At 31.0% G+C, this 25,027-nt stretch overlaps 1 protein-coding gene across 2 annotated transcripts; it reads left to right on the forward strand.

Moving 5' to 3' along the window:
- The first annotated feature begins 20,386 nt into the window (after positions 1 to 20,386).
- LOC108488559 (WAT1-related protein At5g64700-like) lies at positions 20,387 to 24,649 on the forward strand. 2 transcript variants are annotated; one of them, XM_017792846.2, is made up of 7 exons: positions 20,387 to 20,880; positions 20,982 to 21,044; positions 21,176 to 21,292; positions 22,173 to 22,431; positions 23,104 to 23,262; positions 23,464 to 23,615; positions 24,285 to 24,649. In XM_017792846.2, exons 1-7 carry the CDS (start codon positions 20,708 to 20,710, stop codon positions 24,445 to 24,447), a joined length of 1,086 nt encoding a protein of 361 aa, XP_017648335.1. In that variant the 5' UTR covers positions 20,387 to 20,707; the 3' UTR covers positions 24,448 to 24,649. The 2 variants fall into 2 exon arrangements, with proteins under 2 accessions (XP_017648335.1, XP_017648336.1); XM_017792847.2 differs by lacking the exon at positions 23,104 to 23,262 and having other exon boundaries at positions 20,399 to 20,880.
- The last annotated feature ends 378 nt before the right edge of the window (positions 24,650 to 25,027 follow it).

Below are 25,027 nucleotides of genomic sequence, written 5' to 3' on the forward strand. Positions count from 1 at the left end.
TGTTTTAGGGGCTGCTGTGAACGTGGGTAAGTATTCAAGCATGTATATGTTCAATTTTAGTCAGAATTGCTCATGTTTGTGTTTTAGCCAAAGTGATTGGCTCGGTAAAAATTAAGGAATTGGGGATTTATTTTGGGTGATTTATTTTTGTTTTTAGATATTTGCTATCTCGTAGTTGCGTTCACGTCATAATCAAACCAGGTGTGTAACGAGAAACCCATAAAATAGCAAACGGTGATAGTCGATATTGGATACTGTCAATGCCACATGGTCGTGCACGACGCATGGTCTGGGCTATTTTGGACAGTGTGGACCACACGGGCGTGTGGGCCCAAAATTTAGAATTTTTCCTAGAGCCGTACATGTCGGCTCGATCAACTGTGGGTTTTTCGTGGGGTTGATATGTGATTAAATGTACTATAAAACATGAAATTTTGTCATCTGTTATTATAAAACTCTGGTGTCTACAAGTGTATTTGAGCAGTCATATGATAATTTAATTTGAGATTAATGTTATATATGTATATGATTTGTAGCTAGAATGTTATGCATGTTTCTACACTGTATGCATCTTATTCTAGGGTAGAATTTATTATGTGGAGGAAGTGTTTCTGTGAGAGGCGATATCTCGCCTATTATATTGGCAGTATAGCTGCAAATAATATGAAAAATGTCATTCGAACACTAAGTGGTGTGTAGGGTTGGATGGGTATTTAATACCCTATATGGTGTGTAAGGATGGTTGAAGATGGTGTGTAGCAGATGGAGGTAGGATTCTAAATTTGCATATGATTTTGATTCTATATAAGATATACGTCTGTATCTGCTCTGCTATATAATAAATTTGAAATTAAATCTATAATTCTTGTTCTTTAAAGTTACACATTGAGTTATGAAAACTCACTTCTTGTTTGTTTGTCACTTTTAGGTACCCCTCAGACTTAGGCGAGTTGGTGCGATAGGAGCTCGGTCTTAAAAACTTTGAATTTATTTTAATTATTTTAATTATTTTAATTTAGGCTTTTAAGTTTTCTATAAATTTTGGACTTTTTGGACTATTTTGGGTTTTGAACGGTATTATCTATTTTCTGTATTAAGCTGTTTAAACGATTGCTTTCTGCAAAAACAACAGGTTTCAATTAGTAAACATAATTGAGCATGGTTTCAACTAAAAAGCTAACTAAGAATAATTTCTACTACATTGGAGTTTTCTTTAGTAGCGGAAATTGTGTTGTTTTTCAACGTTTCTGGAAAGCTAAATTTTCAACCATTTTACGTAATCACTTCAATTTAGCCATAATGTGTAGGCTAGGTTTTGGGGTGTTATAGGTTAAACCTTGTCCTTAAAGCTTATTAAATTAGTGAATTTGAGAAAATCTTTTGTAGTGGAAAGTTAAGTTAGTGGAGTAGGCAATTGGGGTCGAATAGTAAAGTAGGCAATTGGGGTTGAACCACTCTAAATTGTTGTACTCAATTCTCTATTCTTTCTCTCCAACATCTATACTTTTTTTAAAAGTCAATTCACCCACTCTTAGCAATTTCGATTTGATTATTTGAGTTAACAAATATTTTCTTTTAATGATTTTAAACTGTTAAAATTTTAAAATTGTCTATCTATGTATAATTGTATATCCATATATAATTGATTTGATTTACAATAAAATAATTTTTAGTTCTTTTTCAATAAATTATTGGAGAATAACATTTAGAAAAGAATTAATTAAATATAATAGATAACAATAGCATCTCCAAAAATAATTGTCATTATTTCAAAATATATATATCATCTTGTAGAAATAATTAACCGTAACATATAAATCAAACTCAATTTTTATTAATTTAAAATTTATTGATTAATGCAAACTATGAGATTTACCTAAAAATATAAAGCAAGTAAAATAAAATTCAAAATAACCAGAAATAAAAAATATTGTTAAAACATTATATTAAAAAATAGAAAATGAAACCAAAGTGATGTAAAATTTGTGTCCAAGCATGAGACACTACAACAAAATAGGTTTTTAGCGGTGTTTTTTGGCCCAATAGCAGCTCTTATAATTGCCGCTAAAATGATAAGCGCCGCAAAAAATGCCGCTATAGATAACGTTGCTAAATTTTGCAGCGTTAATGTGGGAAAACGCTGCTAAAGAACATGATCTTTAGCTGCGTTTTTAGTAAAAGTGTCACTAAAGATCATGTTCTATGGCGACATTTGTAGTAAAAGCGTCACTAAAGATCATGTTCTTTAGCAGTGTTTGCGGTAAAAGCGCTACTAAAGGTGATGTTCTATAATGGCGTTTGTGAGAAAACGCCATTAACTTTAGCAGATTTTACGAACCCATATTATTTCATATAAAACTCGAATTTTCAATATATTTTCCTGTAACATCAAATCCAACCAAAAACTTCAAATCTAAATGATACTATCACGAAATAAATATGTATATGATCTAAATTAATATATGAAATAAAAAAATTTATTATATGCAAAAAAGATATTGTTAAGATATTCTCACAATAAGAAAACAAAAGTCTAAGATGATGGATTCTGCGATTGATTTTGCTGAAACATCTTCATCATGTTTTGAAGCTATAGCTGGAGTTCGTCATATTTTCTTGTTGCCTCTACTTCCCTCGCTGTTGCCGCCGCTTTAAATTGTAGTTGGAGTTCATCATATTTTCTTTGAGTCTCTACTTCTCTCAATGCTACCTCCGCTTTAAGTTGAGCAATTTCCTCAACTATGCTCGATTGAATCTGAGTCATCTGGTCTCTTAACCTCTGAACTTCAGCTTGAGCCTAATTCGCCAAAGGCATGTATTGCTGCGAGCTGGATCCAAAATATTGGGTTGGGTTAACAAAAGATCCTTAAAATCGAACCCAACCATACCTTTCAGGGTCCAAAACTTCAGTAATAACTCAGCTATCAATGTCGTTCAGATTAACAAAACTATCACTTGAAGCGATCACTTCATACTCCGCCCTTTTATCCATTAGTTTCTCTTAATAAATCAATCAAGGAGTTAGAAACGAAATATATAATCAAACAAATGCAACATAGCCTAACATTATTTGCATTAACAAACGGCGAATTAAACCATTATAATTAAACATGATAAATATTTAAAATAATTTAATTTTATTAAGTAAATATACTATAATTTTTGTAGCTTCAGTAGTCATAGGAGATCCATCTTTCTTTCTACGTGTAATGTCAAAAAGTTGAAGGCGTCCAACTTTTTGACCAGTTCCTACAATTTAGTAGGAAAAATATTATTTATTAGAAAGTAATTAATATTTGACACAATTAATAAATTCAAAATACCTTGTCATCAACTATACAAGCAAAACTTTTCAACCCAGCTGTGTGCATGAATTTTTGTTTTTGTCTACTTGTAGTTCCAACTCGCTCACGATCCTACATTATGAAATTATTATTACGTATATAGTTAATACTATAAACTGAAATAATTATAAAAGTTTAGAATTACGTAATACCTCTCCTTTCTTTGAATTCCAAAATCTAATTGCATCTTCCTATTGGTACCTTAGCATTCTCGACAAGACATTTCGCAATTTCTCTTTGAGGCTTATATTTTTCTTAAAATATTCCTTCTTTAAAGTACTTTTATGGTCTCTCCATTTCTTTTCTAATGCTTTCGTCACATAATTATCCGAGACCTCTAAAGCAAATCTCTCCTGCAAATAACACAAGTTTAGAAAGTAAATACAAATGAAACATAAACCAAAGTATTATAAATTACGTTCATGTTATTACTTTAATATTATCGAGAACCTGATTTTTGTTACTATCAGACATATGATGCCATGACTCATAGTTTATTGGCAACAGATTGGCATTTCATGCTATAATGCCCAAGTATTCTGCTAAAAGTCGAGCTTCTGATCCAATAGGCTGACCTTCACTATTTCTAGATATTTTGACACGCTCCACAAAATTTAGCATACGTCCTCAAGTTTTGCACCTCCTACCACTTTCAACTAAAAAAATGGTATATGATAATGTAAGAATTTGAAACAAAAATCAATAATAAAAGTCAACATGCATGTAAATTAAAGTTAACATTACTTTGAATTTCTATAGGTTCGTCAACTGTATTCAAAACATTCGAAGATCCAATAGCAGTCTGTTGATCACTATTTGTTTCTTCTAAATTTGGAGGATTTTGGATAATACTTAGATCTCGCAATCTTCTTCTAAGCATATTATCTACAATACATATAAAATAGTTGAAATATTAGTAACTAATTACAACAATAATAATACATATAAAATAGTTGAAATATTTAACAAGATCAAGATTTAAATTATAATATTACATATAATTAAAAAATCGTAAAATCTTACTACATCATGATTCGTAAATATCTTCATCCACATCCTGGCAAACCCATTGAAATTGTGTACTAGTACTAGGGATAGTTTTTAACTTTTTTTTTGGAAAAGGCGAAGTTTCTGATCTTGTAACACCCCTTACCCGTATCCAACGTCGGGATAGGGTTCGAGGCGTTACTGGACTTAAACATTCACAAACATGCAAAACAGGGTCACAAAATTTCATCCAAAATTAAAATTTTCAAACACATGTATCTCGTCCCTTATATGGGCCTTCGAGGCCTAAAACTACATCGGGGTGGTTCGGGACTATACTGAGAACTTTAGAAAGTTTTGGGAAACTTATAAAAATTTTCAAGAAACAGGGTCTGTAACACCCCGTACCCGAATCCGTTATCGGAGTCGAACGCAAGGTGCACACAGACTTAACTTAATTGTTTTCACAGTCCATAAAAAACATTTCCAGACAAGCTGGTTACTGCGTCACTGTCGCCTTAAAAATTGTATCCTGAGTTTTAAAGCTTGAAAATCAGTTTTGTAATTTTTCCCTGAAACTAAACTCATATGTCCATCAACATATTTTTTCTAGAATTTTTGGTCGGGCCAATTAGTACAGTTTATTAGTTAAAGTCTCCCCTAATCCAGGGTTCGACTACACTGACCTTCACGCATTACGAATTCGATATCTCCCTGTACAGGGCTTCAATACAGATTCTGTTTGTTTCTATAGAAACTAGACTCAAGGAGGAATCTATACATATATGGCATGACTCCTAATTATCTCTGGTTAATTTACAATGAATTTCCAAAGTCGGAACAGGGAATCCAAAAACCGTTCTGGCCCTGTTTCACGAAAACCTAAATATCTCTTAACATACAACTCATATGACCGTTTCATTTCTTCCATATGAAAGTAGATTCATCAAGGTTCATTTACATAATTTATTCACTATTTAATTCCAGTCCTGGTATTTTTAGTGATTTTCACATCCACACCACTGCTGCTTTGTCAAGATCTGTTTTCGTGTAAACTTTACCTATTTCGTGGTTTCCATGGACCAACTAGAGTTTTGTCATACATAGGTCCACCTATGATCATATTTAGCCATTCCAAGGGCTGATCATTGCCCAACACTTCCATTCCAGTCCATAGTCACATCATGAAACCATATATACATACATAAACATAAATGGTCTAATGCCATACTCCACTTCTACGAGCCATTTTCGCATGGTTGTACACACATACATCACAACAAGTACTTGAAAAACAACAAAGGGTAGTCCTATACATGCCATTTCAAAGCTCAACCGAAATTGTACCAAAAAGGGGGCTTTGATAGTGTGGGAGACTTTCGACTTCCAAAAATCCCGAGTCCGATAGCTGACGAGCCAAAATCTATAAAACAAAGAAACAAAGAAACGGAGTAAGCAATTTATGCTTAGTAAGTTTGAGCGAAGAATTTAAGCACAATCGAGGTATAGTATTCATATAACTAAACTGATAATTCCGTATATACATACTTTCAAATCATTTCTACTTTACATTCCAACCCCTATGTTCATACATAAGTGATCATCTTAGCCAAATACCGGAAGCTCATTACTCAACTGAGCGAATATTATTCGAACGAACTCAACTATTCCAATGCACATACGAACATACCTCATTGCTGGAATTTTTGCAAGTGTATTAACTGAAATTTTTACAGCAAGATTGCTCATTCCCGAATCACGTACCTTCGGAATTTAACCGAATATAGTGACTAGCTCGATTGTCTTGGGACATTGCCGGTTATAGTGATTCGCACAATTGCCTTGAAATTAGCCCGAATTTAGTAACTTCGCACGAATGCCTTGGGACTTAACCCGGTTTTGGTAACTCGCACAAATGCCTTCGGGACTTAACCCGTTTTAGTCACTTAGCACAAAAGCCTTTGGGACTTAGCCCGGATACCATTCAATAACCAAGCACATATATCAACAAATCAATACACATTCTTATTACATTCTCATTACCAAAGCTCAAACACAAGACACTTATCATATTTACAATTTCGCTCAATAGCCACACACAAAGAGCATGATTTCGATTTGCTTAAAACATGATCTAATCAAATCATAATTTAAGCTCTATTACTCAAGAACTTACCTCGGATGTTGTTGAATGATTCCGATGGCTATTCGACCACTTTTTCCTTCCCTTTATCGGATTTAGCTCCCTTTGCTCTTGAGCTTAATTTAACAAGTAAATTGATTTAATCATTTGAGCATCGAGAGAGAATTCAAGGTACTTAGCCCACATATTTTCATTAGACATTAAAGTCACATATGTACGGAAATCATGAATCAACTCAACACATTAGTTAGTACTCTCCTTAGCCGAATTTTCCAAGCCAAGAATAGGCATCAATATGCTTGCCTCTAACCAAATGCATGCACACCAATCCCCCTCATGTGGCCGAATATGCATGTCCATGTTGAGGCCAATTATACACTTAATACCACACATAAACGGCATACATTTTACTAACGCATTCCATATTGTAACTCAATACGCATCAATCATTTACTTCATAACCAAAACATCATCATATGAAAATATATACCTTGAGATAGTTTATATGTCATGCCAATACATCATGTGCAAACATATATATATATATATATATATATATATGCTAGAGCCGAATCTCAAAGTTGATTCTCACTAAACATGAACATAAATCCAAAACACAAATCTTACCTACCATGCAATAAGCATAATTTATACTTATGGATGTACCATGGCCGAATACATCACAACACCATACCATTTCAATTTTGGTCATGGTTAAACAAAGAACTTAATGTCTCACTCAAAAATGCTAAAAAGAAAGTCCAAGAGCCATCAATCCACCATCACATGTATCATTAGCAAGCTTCATATTTAACATGCAATGGCATTAACACAAAATCCACCTTGGCCGAATACCACCCCCATGACATAGCAAGGATTTGAACCATGGGCTAATTAGAACTCAAGCTAGCAACTAAAAACATGCATAAATCTCATGGCACAACCTCAACATACCTTAATCTAGATACAAGTATGGCCAAACCTCCTCCTAATCCTCTTCCAAACCAAGCATGAAGCAAAAACCCCTTCCTTCTTCCTTAGAATTTTCAGCTCAAAGAAATGAAAAAAAGGATGAACAACAATTTTTTTTTCTCTCTTTTCTTCAACTCACGGCAATGGGGAGGGGGAGAAGCCTTCACACACATTTTTTTTTCATTTTTTTATTACCCATACACCTTATTTTATTTATTCCAACATAAAACACTTACACAACATGTTTCATGACATGTTTTGCCTATAATTCCTTGTCATGGCCGGCCACTAGCTATTAGGGGGGGAAATTTGACATGCAAGTCCTCCCTTTTGATTACATGCACTATTAGGTCCTTATAGATTAGCTTATCACATTTCAAAAGTGTCACACAAGTCCTAATAACTGAATTCACATGCAATCGACTAAATCGAAGCTTGAAATTTTCACACATTCATAAATACATATTCTAGACAATAAATATTATGTTCAAACATTTCGGTGACTCGGTTTAGCGGTCCCGAAACCACTTCCCGACTAGGGTCAATTTTGGGCTGTCACAGGTTCACACGCCTATGTGGACACAGGGACATGCCCGTGTCCTCAGGCCGTGTAACTCTTTGTTTATGACGTCAGCAAAACAAATTGAACCACTCAGCCAGATCACACGTCTGTTTGCTAGGCCGTGTCCTCCACACGATTTAGACACATGGCCGTGTCTCTGCCCGTGTGGCTAGCACTTAGGCTATTTTCCAAGCCTTTTTGTTACCATTAATACCTCACATACTTAAATACATTATAGACACATACAATGTAGCATCAAGTAAATGATTAAACATCCTCCATTAAGACTCAATTGTAATATTCATATATCATCATACATGTGTTTTGTTTACTCATTTTATACCAAGTCTAAACACACCAATTCACAATCAATTGAACATGTCATTTTGATTATTACTTATACATTTATACCATGCTTGCCTAAGTCATTCCACACCAATTTCATGTTCAAGTATTATTGACTTATTGCCATATCACACTTTTATTCTCTGATTATGACCACTTCGTTTGGTCATAAGACATTCATCAAGCATACATACCGTGATACTAATCATTCATGTCAAACAATTATAATCACATGACCACATCACAAGGCATTAATAAATAGCTTGGATAAATAGTCTTACAAGTCATAACCCATACAAGCCATATCTTATAGCTAAACACAACCAATCAATTTAAGCCAACATCTTGGCCAAATCAAAAGAATATACATCATAATGACTAAGTCCTTCTAGATGCCACTCACTTGAAGACATTAAGATTCAACAATACTCCAAAGCTGGTAGCCTGATAGTGTGATGCTGCCTCCGGCGATCTCCAACCTCGAACTGACTTGACAACACTAAAAAAATGGAGAGGAGGGAGTAATCTTAAAGCTTAGTAAGTTCATATGAAAATAATAAGAAATTATCAACATGATTCCATGGTAATATAACCATAATTATACTTTTACTTATATTCTGATCATGTTGTTTTCTCAAGTCATAGTCACTAAATTATTTATATCTGGAGCTAAAAAACTAAAAATCAAGATCTGCTAATTTTCCCTGAAACTAGACTCACTTATCTTCTTATCATAAAATTTTTAGAATTTTTGGATTAGTCAATAAGTACAGTTTATTATTTAAAGTCACCCCTATTCTACTATTTGACAGCTTTGACCTTTCTTTACTAAATATTGATTATCTCTTAGTACGAGATTCAATTAATATTCATGTCTATTTCTATTGAAAATAGACTCATTAAGGATTTAGTCATATAAATTCTAACCCATAATAAATTTTGTACAATGTTTAGTGATTTTCCAAAGTTGAGATAGGGGAGCCCAAAAGCACTCTGACTCTGTCTCACAAAAGTTCAAATATCTCATAATATAAAACTCTTTTCTTACATCGCTTCTTCTATGTGAAACTAGATTCAATAAGATTTAATCTCATATCTTACTCAGTCTCTAATTCAATTTCCACAATTGTTGGTGGATTTTCGAAATCACACAACTGCTAATGTCCAAAACTATTTTAGTGCAATATCATGATAACTATCATATGATGGCATAATAACATAATCATCAAGATTATTCATCATTCAAGCATTCTAGCTCATTAACCAAATATTCATATACATATACGTGGATATACCTTTTCATCATTTATCATCCTGTAACAAAGCATTACTCATGAGTATAACATGCGTACCTGTACGTATCTGTAGCATATCGAATAACTTTACCAACATTATGATGCCCATCTCGGGACTTTCATCACATCATTCATTATAATACCCGTTGAACACTTGGAATACTATTGGATACACGAAAACTTGCACATAAATGCCACATAAACATACGTAGCCAAAGCTACCTTATAACATGTAACACATCCATAATGAACTCAGACCACTCAACGAGCTCGGATGCTCTCATCTATAATGAACTCGGACCTCTCAACGAGCTCAGATTCCACATATCTCACGAACCCGGACCACTCAACAAGTTCGTATTTCTTAATTCCTAGTGACATGTCACTTGTATCCTAAACTATTCCTAAGGTTCAAACGGGATTTTCCTCATTGCACATAGCATCTTCATCGTACTTGTTCGTATCGTCGTGGATAATGACTGTAATATTATTCATGCTTACAAATTCACCATTCTCATATTCATGAAATAATCATGGCATTGTTCATAATAACATTTAGGCATTTGTCACATAATACAATCATCATACCAACTATATAAATATTCACCACATAATTTTAACACATCAATTTAAGTCCAAGAATAAACAATGATATTATTGTATTATTATTCACATACGAACTTACCTCGAAAACGAGCACGGCTATTTATTTCAATTTAGTCCATAATCTCATTCATTTCCAATCTATGCCCGAATCTCATTTTCCTTGATCTATAATATCACATTTAGCTTACTAATTAGTCACATTATTCATATGGGTCCAAAACTCATACTTTTACAAATTTGCATTTTGACCCCTAAACTTTCACATATTTTCACTTTTGCCCCAATGCTCGTAAAATGATTTTCATTCAATTTATTTGTACTTTAAACCTAGATGAACCATTTTTATAACTATATCAGCCCCTAATTTCCACTCAATCACACTTTTATGACAAATTTTGTAACTTTTACAAAACGATCCTTTTTGACAATTTCACCGAAAATCACTTAGTAAAAGCCGTTTATTACACACCGAGCATTCATATTCTACCATTAAACATCAAAACACATGCAATTCATCCATGGGTAAATTTTTAAACACAAACCCTAGCTTAAAATAATGGTGGAAATAGCTAAATCGAGTTACCGAGACTTTAAAAATGTAAAGAACATTAAAAACGGGCTTCGAGATCACTTACAAATGAGTTTGGAAACTTGATCCAAACCATAGCCATGGCTTCCATGTAAATTTCGGCTGAATGGGGAAGAAGATGGACAATTTTGGCTTATTTTCCCTTTTTAATTCTTTTAATTATTAGATTACCAAAATACCCCTAACTTAAAAATATTCTATTTCACACATTTCATGTCTATTTTTGTCCAAAAATTAACCAATGGTCTAATTACCATTTAAGGACATCATATTTAGATTTTCAAATCAATTTGACACCTCTAACATGTAGAACTCAACTTTTGCACTTTTTACAATTTAGTCCTTTTGACTAAATTGAGTGCCCAATCATCAAAATTTTCTGAGGAAATTTTCATGAAATCATACTGTGAAATTTTAGAACATAAAAATATAATAAAAATAAGTTTTCTTACGTCAAATTTGTGGTTCCGAAACCACTGTTCCGACTAGGCCCTAATTCGGGATTTTACAGATCTTTCGTTGATGTCATCTCTACTTCCATTGCCCATGCCAAACAAGTCTCTAGGGATGTTATGGAGTACAACGTACCAACCCTCATCAGTTGGATCTTTCGAGTAAAAAACTTGTTTTACTTGAGAAGAAAATACATACAGCTCGTCTATCAATTGTTGTCCAGTGTGAATTAGTCGAGAGAAGTTCACCATTTTAAGACCAAATTGATCTTTTTTTTAATTTGCGAGAAGTATTAACATCAACCCAATCATATCGAAATAAGATAACTTTTCGTTTGCCATAGTAATCCAACTCAATAATGTCCGTAAGAAGTCTGTAATACTCTACATTTCTCTCAACATGACTACTATCCCTAGCACTAGCATAGCTTGTAATTAAAGAATTAACAACTATTCCACAATTTTGAGTACTCCTCAATCTTTCACAAGATTTTGTATGAAAATGAAGAAAGCATTATATCTTTTTACTACTCTATTCGGATCTTGGGAAAGCCATTTAACTTCTTCATTGACGTCCTTTCCACTCCAAACTTATTGAATTGAAAGAAAATTGATTAATTATAATGTTATACGAAAACATTATTATTTGTCATTAAAAGTTTCAGTTGCATGCCGTCTGCCCTAACCATTCATGAAAAGATTTTGTGAATAACTTATGAATCTCTCGATATTGTAATCTTTGGGATCGTGAACGAGATCTCAAGACTTGTTTGAACTCACTATGTTAAAAAAGTGGATTACTTGGTTAGAGGATAAGCAAATGAAAAAGATGAATATTTATCAAATTCTAAAACTTACTTGCGTAATGGTTCAATTGAATCGTGGTGAAAAATAACATATCGGTGTGCTTGTACCTAAGATCTATCATCTAAGTGTGCATTTTCAACTTTACCGATTGGTTGTCCATAACTTCGAAATAGATAAGTTTCAACCAAGTTATGATTAGTGAGCCCAGCATTTCTACTTGGTCTATTCAGTCTTGTCTCAACATATTCTAAATATTTATAGTAGAAATCGTACATTCCTCTGCTAAGTAACCTTCAGCAATTGATCCTTCTGGATAACGCTTATTACGACAATAAGATTTCAATTTGTATAGGAACCTAAACATGAAATACAACATTATCAAAAGATGTAATTAAAGGTATATTCATGAATGAATGAAAACTTTGCAAATAAATTAGCACCTCTATAGGATATATCCACAGATAGAAAATTGGTCCACCAAGTTTTGCTTCATAAGGGAGATGGATTAGCGAGTGCACCATAATAGTGAAGAACAAAGATGGAAAGATCTTCTCCAAGTTGTATAAAGTCAAAGAGGCTCGATCTTTTACTTTCTCAAGTTCTTCAAAAATCAAAACTTTACCACAAATAACTTTCATTATATCGGATAGTTCAATTATACATGACGTCACCTTTTTTGACATACAACACTGTAAAGCAACTGGCAGTAATTCTTACATCAAGATGTGATAATCATGTGGTTTTAGGAAATATAGTCTTTTATCTTTAAGACTCACACATTAAGATATATTTGATGCATATGCAACTAGGACCTTTATATCCCTCAACATCGTGCAGAACACTTCTTTTTCTTTCTTTGACATTGAAAAAATAGAAAGTGGCAACTGAGATTTTTCATTTGGAAGTAATTGGGGATGAAGAACATGCTAAATCCCCATGTCAACTAGATCAAGTCGACTCTTAATATTGTCTTTTAGTTTTCTATCGACATTGAGAATTGTCCCGATGATGTTTTCGCAAACGTTCTTTTTAATATGCATGACATCAAGATTGTGTCGCAATATGTAATGCTCCCAATAAGGTAACTAAAAAAATACTTCTTTTTTAACATAACCAATATACTCCTCCCTTGGTTTTCTCTTTGTTTGCATGTTGTGTGGTTGATTCATCTTCCCATAACTAAAATTGATATCTTTTAACATAAACAAGATTTCAGATCCAATGGTCTACTCAAGAGCTTTTCTGAACTCTTCAATACCATCAAATAGAGTCTTCTAAAATCTAAATCTATGATTTCTATCTAACTACCAACGATGCCCCATATAAGAGAACTTCTTCCTATTATATGATCACTTTGAACATGTTTGCATAGCACAACAAGGACAAGCATAATGTCCTTTGGTACTCTAACTAGATAAATTGGCATAAGCCAGGAAATCATTAATAGTCTACAACAAGCTGCACTAAATAAAAGTTCTCCTTTCTCAAGACATCATATGTTTCAACACCCACTCATAACTATTTAAACTCTTTAATAAGTGGTTGTATATAAATGTCAATATCATTAATCATAGATAAGATAAAAGAAGATTGCTTCATGCAAATCCACGGAGGAAAATTGCAAGGAACAGGTACTACAAGCCAAGTACCATACAAAGTACTCATGATTTTAGAATGATTAAATCCATCAGATGCTAGTCCAAGCCTCACATTCCGAGGATCGCTTGCAAAGCTTGGAAATTTACTATCAAATGATTTCTAAGCTAAAGAATCCGCAGGATGACTTAATAATCCATCATCGGTTTGTTAATCACGATGCCACCTTATAGACTTGGCTGTCTTTGATGACATGAAAAGCTTTTGAAGCCTTGGTATTAGTGGAAAATATCGCAAAATCTTTATTAGCTTCTTTCTTGATTGTGCCTCACCTTCATCTTCATTCACATCTTCTGCATTCATATTCATCCAACGAGATTTACTGCAAACATGACAAGACTGTTGGTTTTTCTGATCACCCCAATACAACATGCAGTCATTTAGGAAACTATGAATTTTTTCGTACCCTAGGCCTAAATCCTTTATCATTTTCTTTATATCTTCATTCATTTCATTAAGTATCTTGTAGAACTTCACTGCTTCTCCATTTGGCTCTTCATCAAATGCACTTCTTCCTGTTTCGGTAAAAGCATTTCCACCAATATCACAATCATTGGATGGAATAATTTCAGGTTGAAATGATTGCAAATCATGATTGTGCATATTAAATGTATCCCTTAACATACCTTCCATGTTATCTTCTCTAACAGACTAATGGTAAGCATTATGAGGATAAGCCAGATTAATCGTTGAAGAGGTTCTACAAGTGTACACTCTCCATGGAAAATCCATTTTTTATACCCCCAAATAAGGCCAACAACAATTAGATGTTCGTAGGCAACTTCACGAATATGCCAATTGATGTTGCCACACTTTTTACACAGGCAAAGAATCATATTCTCTTGGCTTGCATTTTGTAAAATTTAGAAAAGTCTATACTCCATTTCGATATTCATTGCTTACCCTTGACAAATCTATCCAACTCTTATCCATTTTGTAGTTTCTGAAGTCTAAAATTGACAATAAATTACGGTTACTTAAGTGTTCTAAATAGATTTAATGCATATTTATAATACGATTACTTAAGTGTTCTAAATAGATATAAGTCAAATTTAAGGCTGTAAATAAATTGTTTAATAAGTTGGATTTTGTTTATTTATATTCGTTTGTTAAGTTGAATAAATCAACATTAATAAAATTTAAATTTAATTATTAAATTAACCTAATATAAATGAAACATATCCAAACTATTTGTCTTCATGCTAGTTTAAAACTAATTTAGTAAATCATTTAAAATCAACTATTGTTTAATTATATAATTAATACTATTATTGTTCATGTGTTTCTTTTATTTATTTATAATTTGTTTATTACTACTTATGTTTGTTTATTTATATATTAAAAAATAAGAAATGTGTTACTTATATAATTAAATGAACACATTTAACCTAAACTAGTAATATCACAATGAGATATGTAATATATCATGCCGTAATTCAAATCACTAACATGGATTTATCTCAAAAAATAATGTATTAAATTAAAACATGTAAATAATACGAGGTACTTACAAATGCAATTAAGGAGAGCTTAAAATGGAGTTGTTTGAGTAGGCAATTCAAATGAGCCTATCGAATACTTCTTTTATAGGGATCCAATTCACTGTTCCAATAAAAAAAAACATAATAAATAAAATATAAGAGAAATTTTTGTATTTATCTACGTGTATTTCATGTTATTTTTTAATTTTTAAAAAATTTAAATTATTTATTGACGTGATATATAAGACAAATATTGTCATGTTAACATGAAGTATACATGAAGCTTAAAAACAATTTAACTCTTTTTAAAAAAAGCTAAATTTAATTTTAAAAAATTAATGTCAAATTGATAAGAGAATATAAATATTAATAACTAAATCATTATTATATTAAAAATTGAGACCATTATTTTGAGAAACACTTTGAATACAATACCATTGTAATGTGATTATGTAATAGTTAATTTGTATTCCTTGATTTTTTTTATTCATTCCTGAATAAAATTAAATATACCTTTACCTAAATAAATAAAAATATGCATTAAAAGATTCATACTTTAGGGATTTTAATTTTATGCTTAAAGAATATAAATGGTCATACTTATTGTATTAACATTTTGTTACATCGTTAATACTAATTAAAACCCGACCATCTCTATTTTAGAAGTAAATTATTATAAATTTAATAAACATATGATATATATTAAGTAATTTTTTCCAAAAACAAAATATTTAACAAATTTTAGACAAAATTTGATAAAAATACTAATTTGATAGAAATACTAAATTTAAAAAAAAGTATTTAACCTTTACTTTTTTCAATTATAGAAACAAATCTCAAAATTTGTAAAAATAGAAGAATGATTTATGGAAGCACTTTATATGGAAGCATTAGTCTCCCAATAAAACAAGATTTATGTACTAATGGAATAATATTGACTTTTAACTTTAGAGAAGGCCAATTGTTTGCAATCATTGGCAATTGTTATACCCTATAAAGACCATGACAAGCAATCCTCGCCAAAGGAAAACAATACTTAATAAAGAAGGCCATAAGATCTTAAACAAATTTTCTAAGAAGACCAGCACTTGTGTTCATCATTTCCCAATACCAACTTCTCAACACAAAACTATGCCTTGACTAGTTACATTAAATCAACTCAGACACCCATAAATCTGATCAACCATGACCCTATTTTAAATTTAACTTCAACACAAAACTATGCCTTGTACATGGTCTACAATGAGAATTAATCTGTATATGAAAATTTAAATAGTTAAAGATGCTTTGTACGAGAATGAATACCAGAATGAAACTGAGCTAATTGTAGTCCTCCTCCAGGAATTTGGTCTGAGAGAAGCACAACATAAAGTTAGGCAAATACATATGCTACTTAAAGAATATATATTTCCACATGTCAAATAAGCAGTTTATTTCCTCACCTTAATGTCTGACAATCTTTAATGGTCCATCTGCTCCAACTTTATTTCTTTGGTCCGTTGACCAACTGTTTGTAGCCTTATTTTGCTGATCTTTAGCTGTAAACAGAAACCATGGCCCATCATATATTGTGTCTTCTAAAAACAGAAATACAGAAACCATGCATAAATAAGCATAACAAGAAAGCAAATAAGGACATTGTAACCTCTTTTACATGACAGTTTACTTTTCAATAAAATAAAATATCATGTTAAAAGCAAATAAGGACATGGGAAATGAGGATAGAAAGCATATGCATCAATACTATTGAAGACTAAAACTAAACTCTTTCTATGAGAGTTTACTTTTCAATTCATTCCTACCAATAAACTTTTCAATTCATTGTATAAAACAAACAATAGGTTGTATAAAACAGTATACTTTTCAATTGATTGTATAAAACAAACAGAAACTAAACCCTTTCTATAACAGTTTACTGCAAATTAATCCATATACCAATCCGTTACTCAATATCTAACAATCATATTTTATCTAGGTGAGATATTTAGAACCCTGACTCTTGCTCCAATCTATTAAATTTAAATATATTAATGAAAAAATACACAAAAATGCATGAACAGATTAAAAGATTTAAATTATAAAAAGACAGAAGAAAAGAAAAGAACAAAAACACAGAGTGCAAAGATAAGAGCATAATTATAAACAGTGTCTTTAAATTTCTCCTTATCAAGGAATTGAAGTATAAGGAACACAAGTTCTCTGCTAAGTACAACCCAATCCAGAATACTCACTTTTATAATTGAGATTAAAAACAGTGAGATTTATGGAGTTTAATAAGATTTTTGAGTTCAAATCCAATGTCAAAACCCTTAGATTCAGAATTCAACAAATTGATTCTTCTTTAAAATTTTTAATTTATTTTGAATTTGATAATATGGATATGAATTAAGCAACTTGTAGCGAACTCATAAAAAAAATTTAAAAAAATTACAGTTCCAACTCGTAAAATTCAACAACCCAATAACATTATCCGAAAATTAAAAAAAAAGCATATAAAAAATATAGAATGAAATTAAAAATTACCAGATTAATTACACAAATCGGGAGAAATTTCTAGAGAAAGCGAAGAGAACGACAGGTCGTTTTACTGGAGAAAGCGAAGAGAAAAGGGTTAGGATTTGAAAGATGAGAAAATGAATTAACAAACAAACAAAATGAAAAACATAAAAACTTACACGGCGATACAGCAGAGGACTATCGACGGCGATGCAGCAGACGTTGGGGAAAAAAGTTAGGGATTTCGGGGAAAAAAACTAAGGTCATCAAAACGACGCCCTTTCAATAAAATTTAATAAATTTCCACGGCTTTTATAGGTAAAATGTTGCTATTGCGTACCTTTTGTGGCGTTTATTAAAAAATGCCGCTACTGCTTTACCTTTTGTGACGTTTTTCTCATAAACGCTGTTACTGCTTTATTTATTGTGGCATTTTTCGATTAGCGCCACTAATGTATAACCTTTGCGGCGTTTTCAATCCAAACGCAAAACGCCGCTAAAAGCTTAATTTCACTATTATATTATGGGATCTCCGATGCTTACTATAGTAAGACTACTCTTAAGATGTTTTCAACGTTGATTATTCAAAGGCCAAAACCATTCCAGAATAAGACAATAAAGAGCCACCATTTCTAATATATCTATTTTAACTGTGTTGTTTGGATTGCATAATTAATATAAAGATACAGAGATTAATGGTTTCCTTCGATTAAGGTGTTTGGATTGCACCACTGAAGTGCTTGCTGGTTTTATATAATATATAGAAATAGAGATTTCTGGTTTCCTTAGATGACAAATATATTTCGTATTAGGTTGGAATCTTAAGAATGATCTATTTTGACTGTATTTTTTTAGCTGTTTGAAGTGCGTTTGCTCCAACTTTCACCAGAGTCTTCTGCTTAAGTTGAAAAGCAAAGGGTTCTGGGAGCTCCCAAAAACTCAAAGGAGTTACTCATTAAGAGTTTTGAGTTGATATTTAAACTTCCTACCCAAAAGAATTATGGGGCCATTTGTTTCGTCTTTGCTTTTATTATTATAATAGTTTTACTTTATTTATTTTAATATTGTTATATTTTTAGAGTATATTTCAATATCAATATATCATTATTCTTAATATATATTTAGTTCATGATTTTAAATAATATGTAATATTTAATTTAAATTTAAATTTATATTAACTAAATATAAATATTATTTATTAAAAATAATCTATATAATTAATTGCTTATAATAAAATATAAGTTAATAAATTTAATTTAATGTTGCTAATAATCATTTTACTTTTTATTACAATTTATCTCATTGATATTGTTGTGTTTCCATACAAACATATATCCTACCATGAGTTTAATCACATCGCTATAATTCTCAAACTCACTGTTACAACATTCAATCTTATTGTTACCACCATTTTTAATGTCACTTAGTTAATTTCACTGCCCATCTAAAAATAGCGTCCTCTTGATAACTAGACCTCCATTAGGACTCTTCAATTTATTGTTTTAATCTTCCTTTTATTTATTTTATTTTTAACAATTTTAATTCCATTTTGTTTTTAATATATAATAAATTATTTGGGTTTTTTCCATGTAGTTAATTTATTTTAAATAATTTTATTTAAAAGTTTAAGTTTTTCATTTAAAATAATAAATAGATTTATATTATAATTAGTTCTCTTCTCTGTGCAATGAACATGTGTATTGTTTAATTTTAAAAGCAAAAGTTTGTAATATATATATAGTTTTCTACTAATATTGTAATACAAAATTAAAATTATATTTTCTATGGTCGTATTTATTTATGAAATCGAACTTCGGAATATAACAATAATAAAATTATTTTTAGATAATTATTTTCAAAAAATTATAATTACTTAATTAGTTTATTATATTTATTACTGAAAGATGATTTTTAGAACAAATAAAATTATATTTTTAGAATGAATAAAATGATAGGATCTAATTTTTAAATTTTAATAAAAGAATTACTTAAATTTAAAAGGTTGGAATTTACCCATTGCCAAAACCTATAATTCTCTTTTTATTTCCTCAAATTCATTTTACATACTTAATTTTAGAATTGAATGAATGAATATTTTTTCCTTATTTATTTATATTTAAAAATATTATTTCAATTTGACAAAAAATAGAGGTAAATTTATTCATTCAAATAAATTAACAAAATATGTTATTATTATACTAAATAATTTAAGTTGGTCTGATAGACAGTAAGCTTATTTACGGTTAATATAAAAATAGTAATAATAGTAAAATTAAATATTATAACAATATTATAACACTAAATTAAAAAGAAAAACTAAATCTACCTCACTATACCCAAAATCAGATATTGATGAAAAATAATGTGAACGATAACATGCATTCAAATAGAAATTTTAGTGCGTTTGAAACTGAAGTAAAATTATTTGCGTGTGTTCCACCACATTAAAAGTGCAGTGAAATGAAAACCACCTTAAATCCGCTTTCTCAACCACCATATCAAACTCCACCAAAGTACAGCTATTGTCACCACTAGTTCATCGGTGCTGATGCCATCTATATATTAAGTCACAAGCAACAAGTGAACTGACCTATAAAAGTAGTCTCTGTGGACCTCTTATCAGTATTATTTTCCTGAAATTGATACGAAATCTAAGTGGTTGCTATAAACAGGAACTTATTTCTTTAGGCAGAAAGTAAAAGGAACCAAACTATTATTATTATTATTATTACGCACCACTAACAAGAAATGTGTGCATATAGTAGCATATGCTTTCCCATCGCAACTTCATCATATATATATATATATATATCTTATGCTATATTTGGTTAATGGGATTTTATATAATGTCAAATCTTTTAATAGTTTTCTCTAACACTTGTAGTTGAAGCCTCGAGGTGTTTATAAAAGGGTTCAAGTTGAAGTTTAAATAATCATATTCAATTCATACAGTGGGAGTGAAGATAAGTAAAATGGGGTCAAAGAAGCCTTTCCTGGTGGCGCTTCTAGTGCATGCTCTTTCTTCTGGCATGATCTTACTGTCCAAGGCAGTATTCAATATGGGTATGAATATATCTGTGTTTGTCTTCTACAGACAAGTTGCTGGAACAATTTTCATGGTCCCTTTCGCCATGGTTTTCGAAGGGTAATTTTAAAGTTTTTCCTCTCATCTTTTTCTTCGTAATTGAAAACAACTATATATATTAAGCTATCAATTTCCCATAAGTCGTTTCTCCGTCGTTCCAGAAAACACGCCAAGCCACTTTCAATACTGACCTGTTTGAAGATTTTTATGCTTGCTTCGCTGGGGTAAGTAAATTTCTGGTCGAATGAAAGGTGTTAATTAGGATGACTGAAGAATTTTTAGCTGTTAAATAATTTGAATACTAATGGAATTCGTCAGAACTATTCGTTTTGTTATTAATTTTTTTAAATTTCAGGATTACCTTAACCTTGAATATTTACGGAGTAGCACTCATTTACACATCTGCAAGCCTTGGTGCTGCCACCATTAATTGCATTCCAGTCATAACGTTTGCCTTCGCAGTTTTACTCAGGCAGGTTTCATTAGCTTCTTTTCTTTGTACCACTTATGGTTAGCCTTACTTTTACATTTTGTTTTATTTTATTTTATATTTGATAAAAGATTTATGCGAAACATCTGCCATCATTTATTATTCAGATGAGCTAATTTATAATTTCAATGGCTAAGCCATGAAAGAGAGATAATTACTATACTATTTTTTTCTAAATATATTTTTAACCTTAATTTTTTTGTCAATTTTATCTTTTATATTTTTACCTAATTTTAATTATTTACCTTTAAAAAAAATTAAATTATTTTAACGAAAATACTAACAAAAATTTTAAATTTTTAACAATGTTGGCTATATAAACTTAATATTAATAAAACATTATTTATCTCATATATTATGTCAATAAATAATTTAAAATATTTAAAATAAAAATATATTATAAAAGTTCATAAAATAAAAAAATTAACATGAAATACATGTATATTATTATATGAGTTGTCATGCTTAAAATTTAACACTTTAATTGTACTTTTAAAAAAATAACAATTTAATAATTTTTAAAATTGAATAAAAGTTAAAAGTTAAATTTAATTAAAAATAAATATTAAATTAAAAAATAAATATTAAAAACTAAACTTATTATTATGATGTTCTTTAAAGACTTGCAATTATATAACCTTTTCAAATATGCGCACTAATTAGTATCATAAAAAATGAAATTCTTTTCATAAAAAGTTGAGAAAGAATCCTTTAGTCAATTATTAATAAAATATTATTTTTTCAAAAATATTATTTAATAATTATCTACTAATTTTCTGAAAAAATAGTATTAGAGAAGAGAGAAATTTGAACAGTTTTCAATTTTCAAGGCAAAGTTTTAATTGAAAGAGCAAGAATACAGGATGGAGAAGGTGAGAGTGAAGACTGTACCTGGCATTGCAAAAGTTGCAGGTATAGTGGTGTGCATGGCTGGGGTTGTCACTCTAGCCTTTTACAAAGGTCCCGCTTTGAAACCTCCCTTCCATCTTCATAATTTCCGCCCCCATAGCGGCGCCCAGGATGGTGACCATGACCATGCTTCTTCTGCCAAAAATTGGATAATTGGATGTTTCCTCTTACTAGCTTCCTGCATATGTTGGGCTCTATGGCTTGTACTTCAGGTACCATTCTCAGCCATTAATTCATTTCCCTTAGAATTAATACCAACATTAACCCCCCCTTTCTTTTTTGTATACCAAGTTAAGTTTGGAAAATTTGGTTATTAGTCCCTTTCCTTTACAAAATTTTTAGATTTAGTCTTTATACTTTTCAAATTTTAAAAATTTAGTCCTACTCAAACAATAACAATTAAATCTATTTAGTTAAATTCAATTACTAGTTCTGTATTATGAGTACAATTGTAGATCTACTTCATATTCTTTAACTGAATCATTGCAAGTCTTTATACCTTTTGAATTTTAAAATTTCAGTCTTGATGTAAATAACAATCATTGATCCATTAATTGGATATTTAGTTAGTAATATATAGAAACAGTAAATTGATATGACATCACATATATGATAATATAATTGTCGCATCATATTATGAAAATATAAACTTAATGAGTTGAAAATTAAAAATTTGAAAAGTAAAAGGACTAAATTCAATTATTGAGATTAAATCTATAACTTTCCTAAAGTATAGGGACTAATAGCATAATTTAACCTTTATACTATGTCATTTAAACTTCAAAACCTATAAGCTGCTTCCACAATCAAATGTTTAAATCGATGAATCACAATGACAACCACATATTGATGTCATTTGATGGTTCAAAATTTGACGATAACAGGCTCACATTTTGAAAAGCTACCCTTCCAAGCTTACTTTCACAAGCATTCAGTGCTTGTCGAGTGCGGTCCAGTCATTTATTGTTGCTATTGCTTTGGAAAGAGATCCTCGTCAGTGGAAGTTGGGATGGAATTTTAGACTGCTCGCAGTAGTTTATTGTGTAAGCAAACACAAAGATTCTTCTATTATCTAACAAAATCTATCTTTGCGTTTAGTAAAGTAGGAGAACATAAAGAAAAGAAATTAGATTTAATCCAAGAATTATTCTAAAAACCAATGTTGTCCCACTTGTTTCTACCTTTTCTTTAGCAGTGATTTATTCGTTAAGATGATTTGAACTTGTTGCTTTAATCTACAATAGGGGATTTTCGTGACCGGTGTTGCATACTACTTGCAAGCATGGGTGATTGCAAAGAAAGGGCCAGTTTTTCATGCAGTGATGATACCATCGAATCTAATAATGACAAGTCTTGGTTCTGTATTTCTATTAGGCGAGACCATTAACCTTGGAAGGTAAACACTTTTGATCTTGACCAAATTCAACTAAGACATTATGCAAAAGCTCGGAGAGGAGAGGTTTAATTTTATTATATCTTCTACAAATAATTTGATGATATAGCATGCTGATAAAGTTTTCTTTATGTAGTTAGCAATGCACTCTTTAAGTTTGTTCTCAACTCTTAAAGAGTGGAAGCTATGACCGCTGAAGAGTAAGTGTATTGTGGCTCAAAACACTACAAGCAGTGGCGGGTAGTAAAATTTTCAAAAATTTTAGAAGTTAAATAAAATTGTATTTTTAAAAATTGGGGCCTAATTAAAATTTTTGTGAAATTAATGAGAATTTCAAATATTTTAAGTGAGCTTACTTAAAATTTTTAAAACAAAAATATAATAAAAATCTTCAAAAAATTTAGGGGTTTAATTAAAATTTTCTAAAAGTTTTAAGAAAAAACTCAATTTCCTAAAATTTTGTGGGGGGTTTTAGGATCTTTAAACGTTCCGCATCTAACTACAAAACATTTCAAATCCAAAAACTTTAGGATATAAAGATGCTTTAAACAACCAGAGAATTAGCTAAACCAAATGGTACCTCAGTTGCTATATCTTATAAGTCTTGAGTTCGAATTACTTTATACTTTTGAAATTTTGATGTATATATTATGTTCTATATTGTGGTTGTAGTGTTTTGGGTGCAATCATGTTAGTGATAAGCCTTTACAGTGTTTTATGGGGAAAGAGCAAAGAACAGAACGTTGATAACGTGGGTTGTTTGCCTGTTGAAAATCAAACACAAGTAAAGGAAACAGCCGTTAGCAGCAGCCCTCGGACATCGTTATCTACGTAACTAATTATTGTCATGTTCGTTGATTGTATTTCTAAATCTTTATTTCTTCTTTTTCCCCTCCCATTTCGTAATTGTATTATGGATTTGGACAAGCGCTTTATGTCTTCTTTTATTAAGGGACAATGTTACATTTAATTTTGGTTATTGGGTAATTTAGTGCAATAGATACTTAAAAATGTGTAATGTGAATCTGTATTAACAATTTGTTACTTAAAGTTTATATTTATTTCTAACGTGGTTAATCGACACATGTAGAACTATAAAATAATTTAATAAATGCTCACACTTGGTGCAAGTGTTATTGGGTTAAAATTTTAGTCTTGTAATCCCTGTGATTTTAGGGATTGGTCACCCGACCTTCTAAAGCCGACAGTATATCTCTAAATTGGCTAGCTTTCCTAGCCCTACCACAACTCCCCATTGGCTTAATTTGATCTTCTACTCCTTTCGTCATCTTGACCGGCACCTTCGAATCTTAGCTCTGATATCATTTGTCATGGGGGCTAGAACTTTAGTCTTGCAATTTGTGTGGTTTTAGGCGATTTCTTTGTTTCAAATCTGCCTAAGTCAACCTAACTCT

The sequence above is a fragment of the Gossypium arboreum genome, chromosome 11, assembly GCF_025698485.1.
Source record: "Gossypium arboreum isolate Shixiya-1 chromosome 11, ASM2569848v2, whole genome shotgun sequence".
Classification (NCBI taxonomy): domain Eukaryota; kingdom Viridiplantae; phylum Streptophyta; class Magnoliopsida; order Malvales; family Malvaceae; genus Gossypium; species Gossypium arboreum.

Coding starts and splice junctions, on each gene's coding strand:
- LOC108488559 (XM_017792846.2), top strand. CDS start 20,708: ATGGGGTCAAAGAAGCCTTTCCTGGTGGCGCTTCTAGTGCATGCTCTT. Junction 21,045..21,175: donor TTTATGCTTGCTTCGCTGGG/GTAAGTAAATTT, acceptor TTTAAATTTCAG/GATTACCTTAACCTTGAATA. Junction 23,263..23,463: donor TGCTCGCAGTAGTTTATTGT/GTAAGCAAACAC, acceptor AATCTACAATAG/GGGATTTTCGTGACCGGTGT.